The sequence below is a fragment of the Danio rerio genome, chromosome 16, assembly GCF_052040795.2.
Source record: "Danio rerio strain M-AB ecotype USA chromosome 16, GRCz13ab, whole genome shotgun sequence".
Classification (NCBI taxonomy): Eukaryota; Metazoa; Chordata; class Actinopteri; order Cypriniformes; family Danionidae; genus Danio; species Danio rerio.
Window position 1 is genome coordinate 24,815,596 of NC_141036.1, and position 12,407 is coordinate 24,828,002.

At 43.9% G+C, this 12,407-nt stretch overlaps 1 protein-coding gene and 1 long non-coding RNA gene across 5 annotated transcripts in view; one reads left to right on the top strand and one right to left on the bottom strand.

Annotated features, from left to right (window-relative positions):
- The window catches only part of LOC101883647 (uncharacterized), a 713,507-nt gene that overhangs the window by 427,375 nt on the left and 273,725 nt on the right, over positions 1–12,407 (top strand). The gene's annotated exons all lie outside the window — the stretch shown is intronic.
- atp8b2 (ATPase phospholipid transporting 8B2) overlaps positions 1–12,407 on the bottom strand; it is an 86,724-nt gene that overhangs the window by 35,455 nt on the left and 38,862 nt on the right. For all 3 annotated transcript variants that reach the window (XM_087286907.1, XM_087286906.1, XM_087286908.1), the window contains one exon: positions 1,934–2,142. In XM_087286907.1, the coding sequence (XP_087143033.1) occupies positions 1,934–2,142 (209 nt within the window). The remainder of the gene's footprint in view (positions 1–1,933; positions 2,143–12,407) is intronic.

A 12,407-nucleotide genomic window follows, 5' to 3' on the forward strand; every position in this document is an offset into this window, starting at 1 on the left:
CAGCAAGATTTCTTTTTTTACTTTTAAATTTTAATGTCAAAATTTTAAGCCCCCGTTTAAACAATATATATATATTTTAGATTGGCTACAGAATGAAACACTGTTATACAATGATTTGCCTGATTACCCTAGCTTGAATAATTAATCTAATTAACCTAGTAAGACCTTACATTGCACTTTAACCTAAATACTAGTCTCTTGAAAAATATCGAGTAAAATTTTATGTACTGTCATCCAGTGTTGGGGAAAGTTACTTTTGAAAGTAATGCATTACAATATGGAGTTACTTCCCCCAAAAAGTAACTAATTGCATTACTTAGTTACTTATTATGGAAAGTAATGTGTTATATTACTTTTCAGTTACTTTTGCATTACTTTTCCTTACCTGGCTGAGGTTTGATCTCTTTCAGAACTTGCAGGTGTTTTTTCACCTTTTTTATAAAAAAGCTCTGAATATAACAGCCATATAACCTACACCTTCATTTACCTTTAAAAAATGTGGGATAATATTATATTTTAAGAACTTTCTGAGCCCAAAGCTACACATGCTGTATATACAGATTAATAAAAGCATGTAAAGTGTTTGCTACTTTTGTACGTTTTATGTTATTAGTTAAGTAAATTCACTGTCCACTGAGATAAAGCTTGCAATAAAGCCTAAGAGTACTGACATAAAAAAAAAAAAAATTATATTAAGGCAAAAATGTTTAACAATGTTTCAATAAAAAAATGAACAGTAAGATGATTAAAAAAACAACCCCAAATCAAAATAAATCTTTCAGCATATTCATTGAATAAATCTCTTCACATGGCCCTAAGATATGTGTACATTGTTTCCTGAGAAAAAAAGAGAACAAATCTTACTATATTACAAAACACAGTCGCTTCTACAGTAGACAGTGGCTGCATCTCATCAACAATAAAAGCAATAACCTTTTTTTTTTTTTTTTTAAAGTGTTTTTTTTTTGATGTGTTACTTACACATAACCTACACTAAACAACAATCCATTTCTTTTTCTTCGATTGGTTTAAAATAAGAAGAATCCATAGCAAAAATATTAGTCTTCAGCCTGCCATTGTTTCTGTTTCTGACAGTCTGTAGTGATAACTAGCGATTCGCGAATAAATTTGTTTTTAACCAGATCTAAGTGAACCGGTCAAACCAGTTCATTAGATTAAACAGAGCTGCCGTGAAACGGTTTGCATCTTCTGTAAGTACTTAATTACTTACTTTTAAACATGCCGGATACCCCATCTGACTCAAAATAAACTAAATATCCTGAGTTATCCAGTTACTAGAACAGAACACTGACTCTCTCGTTGAGTGTGTGAGTCAACCTAGAGTAACTTTTATTCCACTATATATTTTTAACTTAAATAATATTACCTATTTTTAAAAGACATGCGTTAATTTACTCATTACTTTAAAAAAGTAATATTATTATGTAACGGTTGTTACTTATAACGTGTTACCCCCAACACTGTGTCATCATCGCAAGGATAAAATAAATGAGTTATTAGAAATTAGTTATTAAAACTAATATGTTTAGAAATGTGTTAAAAAAATTATCTTCATTAAACAAAATTTAATTGGGAAAAAATATTAAAGAATTAGAATTTAAAAGGAGGGTTAATAATTTTTACCTCAACCATATGTAAATACATTTAGAACTATTAACTTATAGACTGAAATTCAAAGACACTTCCAACCAGCGTAAAAAAGTGTTTTTAAACTAAATAATCTATTCAGCTTTTTACAAATCAAATAGAAAAATGGGGAAAAAAGTTTTTTTTTATTTAATTTTTTTTATCCAGGATGCAAATGTCGGATGTCGTTCACTAAGCAAACACTTTCAAAAAGACACAAGCCTAGTGATTTTGTGATAATGACCATCTGAACAATGTATAACTGCTTGTACGTTGTGTTTCTCACCGTATGCGTGGCCGTTGATGGAGCACTTGTTGAAGGTCATGATGTTTTGGGTGAGTGTTCCTGTCTTGTCACTGAAGATGTACTCCACCTGTCCCAGCTCTTCATTCAGTGTGGTGGTCCGGGCCTCTGCTGCCGTGTTACTGCGACTGCAGAACATCCGCCGGTCCCAATTAATGAAGTAACTGTGACCCAGACGAATCACCTCCACACTAACACATTTACACAAAGGGAAAGAGAAATGTATATGTGACCTGATCTCCAGCAGAAACATTCAAAATGACCATTAAAAGAACCCCTTTCTGCTTTCTTTCCAAGACTGCATTTATGTGAATAAAAATAGTGAAAAAAGCAAGAAAAAAGTCAAATTGTAAAATATTATAATTTAAAACTATAATATTAATTTAATGTAAAATGTATTCAGAGCTGAACTTTCAGTATAATTACTCCAGTCTTCAATGTCACATGATCCTTCAGAAATCCTTATAATATTACTGTTACCTACTGTTCAAGAAACATTTACAATTAGTATCAGTGTTTAAATTTGTTGGCCTTCTTTTTTTTTTTTTTTTTTTTTTTGAAAACTTCAATATAGTATCATTCAAAAGTACCAAATGTATTTAATTTTATTCATCAAGGACACATTAAATTGTTTAATGGTCAAATTAAAGGCATTTTATAGTGTCAATAACAGAGTTAGGCTGTTATTTTGAACATTCATCAAATAATCCTTAAAACTGTTTCTACAAATCAATAAAATGTTCAACATTGATCATTTAAAAAAACATTATTATATTATATAATTGAGTCCCAATAATAACTGATCATGTAACACTGAAGCCTGAAGGAATGATGCAATGAATTAAAATTTGAAGGAATAAATGTTTTAAATAATATTCAATAACAAACATTTTTAGCATAATAGTATTTCACAATTGAACAGTTTTTTTTTTTTTTATAACAAATGATCAAATAAATGTAGTCTCGGTGAGCAGGGATGTGTTTCCCAAACAACGACATAGCTTGTGGCTGAACTATCATAGTACGATGCATCGTTTGGGAAAAGAACGATGTAGTGAGAAGTGTTTCACAAAATCATAGTTACTCTGTCGCAGATCCATCATTTGAACCACTCTAGTAATAACGTAAAACATCCATAATGATGCTCTAAACAGGGTGGAGTAACTACTTCTTTAAAGAAAATCCCAAAAAAATTTTTGCGCAAATTATATTATTTTACACGCACAGACATTTTTAAAAAAATTCTATTAGTTCTGTTAAAAACATGTACTCATCTTTCCTTTAATTAATCTAAATATATATGTAAACGACACATATAAGACCTGTATATGTTTCATTTACAAAAATTATTGAGAATATTCCATATAAAATCACTAAGCTAACAGGTATTCTAATTTCATATATAAACCATAAAAATCGTTCATGGTTATAAGGCCTAATTTACAGTAGGCTATTTATTAACAAATTAAAATAAAAAAACCTTACTTATTATTATTATTATTATTATAATTAATATTTATATTAATAATAATAATAATAATAATAATTATTATTATTTTTATTATTATTATTGTTATTATTAATAATAATAATGATAATAATAATAACAATAATAATAATAATAATAATAATAATAATAATAATAATAATAATAATAATAACAATAATAATAATAATAATAATAATAATAATTATTATTATTATTATAATAATAATTTTATTATTATTATTAATTTAGTTGCTGTTGTTGTTGTTGTTGTTGTTATTATTATTATTATTAAGTAGGATATTGTTTTTTATTTATTTTTACAATTTGACACATTCAAATCACCACAGAAATGTTCTAACCAACAGGCCCATGTCATACAGATACATTTCTTAATAAATAACCTACTATAAATTAAAAGCATTAACGTATGCTATGTATATATATATATATATATATATATATATATATATATATATATATATATATATATATATATATATATATATATATATATATATATATATATATATATATATATATATATATATATATATATATGAATTTGGGGATGCATTTGTCAATTTAAAGATCACTTAAACTGAAGTGTAAAAATACTTTGAAAGCAAATTACACCTAAGAGAGATGACTTTAATGTTTTTTAAATCATTCCAAGCTTTAATGTTAGAATGTTCTAAATGAATAGGGCATAGAAGGGATAACTGGTAATAGAACACAGCCATGAACTATGCTTCTATCTACAGCTCTAGAGGTGTAGCTGCAGGTGTACAAGTTTGTGATGCAGTTTGCGAATGTTCATTGGAACAACGGATTTGGAAAACACAAATCAGTGAACTATGTTTGTAATGATGAAACTTGCAACTTTAGTTGACTAACTATGGTTCCCCTTCGGTTGGGGAACTTCAGTGCCATGAATGGGAGGATTCGTATCAGAAGCCGCTTATCTGGAGAGTATTGAACGGGCCAATGAATGAAATTAATTGGCAGCGTAAGCTTGCGCAGGTGTGCGACATCTGCAATCATCTCAGCATATAAGCACACCTGAAGCCAGCAGACGCCATCCTTTTCGCTTCAGATCCTTTCTGAGTGAGTCGATGAGGGTTCCTCTTGCTGATCAGCACTTCAGAGCGAACGAGTGTGTCTCCCGGTCCAGAGTGGGTCTTCGCGGTGGCAGACGGTCGAGCTGGGTTACTCCCTTGCCTGCGGTTCTTTGGGTCCGGTCCTCCAGAGCGGTGCGTATAGTTGCAACTTTCCTAAAAGAGCAACACAGTCGTGCAGCACGTCCTTTTCAGGATGGCGCTCCGACTGTGCGTTTCTGGATGCGGGGGTTTCCTGTCTCCGGATGATGGACACGATCACTGCATTGCATGTTTGGGGGTCCAGCATGTTAATGCGGTGCTCGCGGGCGGTTCATGTCGTCATTGCGATGCCATGACCGTTGCACAGCTAAGATCGCGGCTAACTTTCGCAAGAGAGCGAGCCACCCCAGTTGCCTCCTGTTCTAAAAAAGCAGCGGGCGCTCGGGCAGATCTGAGGGTTTCAGCGGGAGCTAATCCGCCGCCCACGGGCTCGCGGACCTCTCGCTCCTCACGGCGCTCCATCCAAGCTTCGGGTGGTGAGAGTGATCCGTCTAACCAGATGGTAGCTCTCACACTCGCTGACACCGGAGATCAGATGTCCTCCGCGGCATCGGAGGGTGGGCTTTCACTGTCCGACGAAGATCCGGACCCGCTCGCCCCCTCCGGGCAGGTGAGCGCTGTCAAATCGGATCCTGAAGCGGACATGTTAGCCGTGCTTTCCCGGGCTGCTTCGGCCGTGGGGTTGGAGATGGTTTATCCCCCAGCTCCGCGGCCGGACCGACTAGATGGGTGCTACGTAGAGGACCAGAAGGCGAAGCCTTCGAAGCCTCTCGTCCCCTTCTTCCCGGAAGTGCACAGTAGGCTCACGCAGTCCTGGAGGGCACCTTTCTCTGCCCGTGCTGCGAGTGCCTCCGCCCTCACCGCCCTTGACGGCGGAGCTGCCAGGGGGTATGAGGCGATCCCGTCAGTGGAGCGCGCTATCGCGGTCAATCTTTGTCCGCGCGGCGCCTCTACGTGGCGGGGTTTGCCCCGCCTCCCGTCCAAAGCCTGTAGGTTGTCTGCCTCCCTCGGAGCCAGAGCTTATAAGGCTGCGGGCCAGGCTGCTTCTGCTTTGCACGCGATGGCCACCTACCAGCGCTACCAAGCGCAGGCGCTGGCCGAGCTGCACGAGGGCGGGTCCAACCCAAGCTTATTACATGAGCTGCGCACCGCGACCGACTATGCTCTTCGGACTACTAAGTCCGCCGCGTGTGCGCTGGGGAGGACGATGTCCACACTTGTGGTTCAGGAACGCCACCTCTGGCTAAACCTGGCCGATATGCGCGACGTTGACAAAGTTCGCTTTCTTGACTCGCCCATATCCCAGGCTGGCCTGTTCGGCGACACCGTCGGTGAATTCACCCAGGAATTCAAGGCGGTGAAAGAGCAGTCGGATGCGATGGGCAATGTCATCTATCGGCGTGGCCGTAAGCCCGCTCCGCCCGCCGAGCCATCCACCTCCGCTGTTCCTCGCCGAGGGCGCCCGCCAACGAGTGCTGCCCCGCCCCCGCCTGCGCCTCCGGCCAAGCGGGCGCGGCGTTCACCTCGAAAGCAGGCAGCCCCTCCTGCCCAGGGCGCCGTTAAGTCCGGTAAACGGACCGCGAAGCGTCCCTGAGACAGGCCATCCGGAGAAGAGGAAACTTGCTCTTTCCCCGCTGGAGGGCGGGGCCCCGATAACAACGGTACTTTTCAGTGCCACCAAAACATCAGTAAAAGAGCACTTTTTCCCTTCCCCGGATGTGACTGCACGAGTTCTGCCAGTCCGGGACGCGCTGCCTTCCGGCTCGCAGACTCTACGTGCTTCGCCAGTGGCTCACGAGCGCTGGGGGGACGGTCTCCCTTCCCTCAGCCCTCCAGCCCCCTCTCCGGAGTCAGGGTGCGGAGCCAGAGCGAATCGCTCTCCTCCAGCTTTTCTGCGGGACCCTCGTGCTTCCCGGATCAGCACACCCACTCCGCGCTGCCCCACCGCTGGTACGTCAGCGATTGTAGCGATGACTCCATTAGCGAGGGCTCTGCCTGCCTGGTTAGCGCGGGCCAGCCCCTCGCGGTGGCTCATACGCACAATCAGACTCGGTTACGCGATTCAGTTCGCGAAACGGCCCCCCAAGTTTACGGGCGTGTATTTCTCCAGGGTCAACCCCCTGTCCGCCCCTGTCTTGCGAGAGGAGATTGCTGCCCTCCTGGCGAAGGGTGCAATCGAGCCGGTTCCTCCAGCCGAGATGGAGAGTGGGTTTTACAGCCCATACTTCATCGTACCCAAAAAGAGCGGTGGGTCACGGCCAATCCTAGATCTGCGCGTTTTGAACCGCTGTCTGCACAAGCTGCCGTTCAGAATGCTCACGCAGAGGCGCATTCTCCAATGCGTTCGTCCTCGGGATTGGTTTGCAGCCATAGACCTGAAGGACGCGTATTTCCATGTCTCCATTCTTCCACGCCACCGCCAATTTCTGCGGTTTGCGTTCGAGGGTCGAGCGTGGCAGTACAAGGTCCTCCCCTTCGGGCTCTCTCTGTCTCCGCGGGTCTTCACCAAACTCGCGGAGGGTGCCCTAGCGCCCCTTCGGCTCGCGGGCATTCGCATACTCAGTTATCTCGACGACTGGCTGATTTTAGCCCACTCGCGGGAGCAATTGATTGTGCACAGGGACGAGGTGCTTCGGCATCTCCGCCTACTGGGGCTTCAGGTCAACCGAGAAAAGAGCAAACTCGCCCCCGTGCAGAGGATTTCTTTTCTTGGGATGGAGCTGGACTCGATCACCATGGTAGCGCACCTCTCCGAGGAACGCGCTCGCCTGTTGCTGAACTGTCTGAGGGAGCTCGACAGCAAACTAGTGGTCCCACTGAAGTTCTTTCAGAGGCTCCTGGGGCATATGGCATCCGCAGCCGCCGTCACGCCGCTCGGGTTGCTCCATATGAGACCACTTCAGCACTGGCTTCACGATCGGGTCCCCAGACGCGCATGGCACGCGGGCACACACCGGGTCTCGGTTACTGCGCTGTGTCGCCGCGCCCTCAGCCCTTGGAACGACCCCTCGTTCCTACAGGCCGGTGTGCCTCTAGGACAGGCATCCAGCCATGTTGTTGTTTCAACAGACGCTTCCAACACGGGTTGGGGGGCCGTGTGTTGCGGGCATGCGGCTGCGGGCCTCTGGAAGGGTGCCCAGCTGCATTGGCATATCAATCGCCTAGAGCTGTTGGCAGTGTTCCTCGCTCTCCACCGCTTTTTACCGGTGCTGGAGCGGCAACACGTGCTGGTCAGGACGGACAGTACGGCGGCGGCGGCGTATATCAACCGCATGGGGGGTATGCGCTCTCGCCGCATGTCTCAGCTCGCCCGCCGTCTGCTCCTCTGGAGTCACCCGCGGCTGAAATCGCTGCGCGCCATTCACGTCCCAGGCACGCTCAATCGTGCAGCCGATGCGCTCTCACGACAGCTGTTACGCCCTGGAGAATGGAGACTCCACCCCGAGTCTGTTCAGCTGATATGGGCGCGATTCGGGGAGGCCCAGATCGATCTGTTTGCTTTCCCCGAGAACGCTCACTGCCAGTTGTTTTTTTCCCTGACCGAGGGCTCTCTCGGCACGGATGCACTGGCCCACAGCTGGCCTCGGGGCATGCGCAAGTATGCGTTTCCCCCAGTGAGCCTGCTCGCGCAGTTTCTGTGCAAGGTCAGGGAGGACGAGGAACAGGTTCTGCTAGTTGCGCCCCTTTGGCCCAACCGGACCTGGATATCAGAGCTCTCACTCCTCGCGACGGCCCTCCCCTGGCGGATCCCTTTGAGAGAGGACCTACTCTCTCAGGGACAGGGCACCATCTGGCACCCTCGCCCCGATCTTTGGAACCTCCACGTGTGGTCCCTAGACGCGAGGAAGACTTAGGTAACCTACCGACTGCGGTGGTTAATACCATCACTCAGGCTAGAGCCCCCTCCACGAGGCGCGCCTACGCCCTGAAGTGGAGTCTATTCACTGAATGGTGCGTCTCTCGCAGAGAAGACCCCCGAAATTGCCAGATTAGTGTTGTGCTCTCTTTCCTTCAAGAGAAGTTGGACAGCAGGCTGTCGCCCTCCACTCTCAAGGTTTACGTGGCCGCCATCTCCGCTTATCATAGCGCGGTAGCTGGCGGCACCGTGGGAAAGCATAACCTGGTCATCCAGTTCCTTAGGGGTGTTAGGCGAATTAATCCATCTCGCCCCCCTCTCATGCCCTCTTGGGATCTCGCCCTCGTTCTCACGAGTCTGCGATCCGATCCCTTTGAGCCACTCGAATCAGTATCTCTAAGTTTTCTGTCCCTGAAGACAGCTCTGCTGGTTGCGTTGGCCTCCATCAAGAGGGTCGGGGACCTGGAGGCATTTTCGGTCAGTGACTCGTGCCTGGAATTCGGGCCGGATTACTCTCACGTTATCCTGAGACCCCGCCCCGGTTATGTGCCCAAGGTTCCTACCACCCCCTTTAGAGATCAGGTAGTGAACCTGCAAGCGCTGCCCCCGGAGGAGGCAGACCCAGCCCTTTCTTTACTTTGTCCAGTTCGCGCTCTGCGCATTTATGTGGACCGTACTCAGAATTTTAGATCATCTGAGCAGCTCTTTGTCTGTTATGGCAGTCGGCAGCAGGGAAGTGCCGTATCGAAACAAAGATTATCCCACTGGATTGTGGATGCCATTTCACTCGCTTATTCGAGTCGAGGTCAGCCGTGTCCCCCGGGAGTACGTGCACACTCCACTCGGAGCGTTGCATCCTCTTGGGCGCGTGCACGCGGCGCCTCTCTAACAGACATCTGTAGAGCTGCGGGCTGGGCGACACCCAACACATTTGCAAGGTTTTACAATCTGCGAGTGGAGCCGGTTTCCTCAAGGGTATTAGGTAACCCTTTGGTGATTGAGGAGACAACTCGGTAGGGTGTTGAAACACGCTTGCTGCGCCATTCTCCCTAACACGGAGGTACGTGCTCCTTTTTTATCTGTCAGTAAAGTTCCCCGTCAGGTGAGCCCTGCAGATTCCTCCGTGGCCCCCAGCACTGACTCAGCGGAGGAGTCACTTGCTGGCCCACTACGTTGTAGGTCTGCCCGCTGGTCAGCCCGCGTTTTGGGTATAGGTGCCTGCTATGCGTGATCCCCACTAGGCGATCCCATATGCTTATTCCGCCACGGTTAAGTCCCCCCCCTGGGCGGACCCGTGTCTTCCCTCTCCGCTAACCACTCTTTGCTATGTGTACTCCCCCTTTTTAGGGCTAGTCCATAGGTAAATTCTGCCATCTATCCCCCCCTTGGGTAACGGATGGCCTCCGCAGCGTCCTCCCTATCGGGATTGCACGCTTCCCAACGTACTGTCGTATTTCCTAGAATTATCTAGATGCTCACGACTTCCCAAAAAATATATCTAAATCCGTAAAACTTCTGTTGAAGTAGGATAAATTAGGGCCAGGGACACGTTGGAGGACCGCGCCCCCCATGATGTGGGTGCGTCACGCTTGCTTGACTATCTCCTCATCGGGGGTGTTGGTAAGGTGCAGTCATTATGGCGCTTTCCATATTCTCCCATTCATGGCACTGAAGTTCCCCAACCGAAGGGGAACGTTCGAGGTTACAGAAGTAACCCTTCGTTCCCCGAGGAGGGGAACGGAAGTGCCATATTCCGTCGCCATAATGACTGTCCCTTAGCTGTTTGAAAGTCTCTTCAGCTTAAAAGGATGGCGTCTGCTGGCTTCAGGTGTGCTTATATGCTGAGATGATTGCAGATGTCGCACACCTGCGCAAGCTTACGCTGCCAATTAATTTCATTCATTGGCCCGTTCAATACTCTCCAGATAAGCGGCTTCTGATACGAATCCTCCCATTCATGGCACTTCCGTTCCCCTCCTCGGGGAACGAAGGGTTACTTCTGTAACCTCGAACGTTTTTGGAAACACACCCCAGAATAGGCTTAAGCAGAGTCCCTTAAATAACATACTAATTCTGAACTTTTGACTGGTAATGTACACAAAAAACACACATGGATCCACAGGTTATTTAGTGCACATTTAAAAACAGAAAATAGCACAGCAGCCTGCATGAGGATTAAAAGAAGTATCTGACAATGTTAATTCATAAAGACTTCATAAACCAGTGTGCATGTGCTGTGCCATGATGCTGCAGTTGTTTCTGTCTGACTTTTAGGAGAGTTACATTGACTGGACAGCATTAAAGGTCATTTACAGGGCCAGTGCAAAAGGGCTTGGTTCAGGATTTTAGTGGTGTTATAGATGGACTGTGTTATATGGGAAACTGTGGTTATAGCAGAGAAAGAAAAAAAGGAAAGTCTACCACAGGGTTTAACTCTTACCTGTTGGAGAAAGTCTGAGGAAATATAAAAAACAACAAAATAAATAAAAATAATATAAACTGAATAACAAATAAAAGATGTTTCAAGCATAAAATTAACTGAAGCTGATACTTAAAAAATTGCATCTAAATCAAAGAAGATACATTTTAAGATTTGAAAAGCCATTTTTACATAAATGTGATACATTTTTGGATTTTTGTAGAAAGTAATACAGCAACAGATAAATAAAATAGCAACCGAGCTGAATGAAAAGTAGATTGTACTAATGCTACACAATCACCTTCTTTTAAAGTTGACAACTTGGAATTCTGTTCAGAGCTGTTTGGGCCTTCAGATTTGAAATTGTGCATTTCTATGCCTTTTTATATATTCAATTAATCTGCAGCATTCAGGGCATTTTCGTATAAGTTGGAATATTATACTGCAAAATAGTGTGTGTTACAGTTAACTACTAAATCCTTTTTTATTATTATACTTTTTTGGGGATTATTGTTATACTGTTATATTTATTATACTAAGACATTTATGAAAAAAAAAAAAAAATATATATATATATATATATATATATATTTTTATTAGCTTCAGTTTTATATTTTCCAGTTACTCATTTAATGCTAAACAGTCCTTGAAGGTTCAAGACACAGATTTGTGTGCTGAGCATCAGTTAAGACAACGATAGCACCTGTCACCTTTAATTGTGGGGGAAACTGAATAATTTTGAGCTTTTCTTAGCTAATTTCATCTTCCGGTGCACATTTGCCTGTCCGGTGAGGACGTGCCCATTTCTCATTATTATTCATAGCTTTCTTATTCTCTGAGAATACCCTGCGTCTTAATTATTCATGAGAGCAAGTGTTTTCTGAAGGCAAAGCAGACCTGCCAAGCTGTGAGAACCAGACTGGGTGAGACAACGTCTGCGCACACCATGGGTCATATGTGTTTGTTTCCATGATCCACAGGGTTGTTTGCATGTTTTTCCCTGCGATGCTGTCAAAGCTGATGGTTTGCAGCAAGCATTTTTGTTGGTAGAGATGTACGAGAATTGAAGATTGATGAACTTTGTCTTTTATCGGTTGAGTTTGTTACCATTCAGTAACATCGCCTATATCCGTGCTACTGTGTTCGCCTATGTTTAAAAATCTTTCAGATTACTGGCAGGACTAATAGTTGGAAAAGACAGAGGGATTAAGGATTGCATTCCTCATTTATAGTGTTTTAATAAACATGATTATCTTTATAATGACAACAAATTGTGGTTATGTGTACATGAAATTACAAATAACAAATGTAGCAGGACATTCAATTACTTACTGTTTTTTTTTTCTTTGCATTTTAACATTGTAAACTATAAAATCATGCATCTCAAGGTTTGTGTCAGTTGTTTGCTCCGCTCCTTTTTCCCTACTCTTCTGAGGTAGACTTGAACCAAACAAGGGGGGATTCATGGCTCTTTAAACTCATATTTTTCAATTATTTAACTGCCATTTCTGAAGTATTTCAGTAAAAAAAAAATG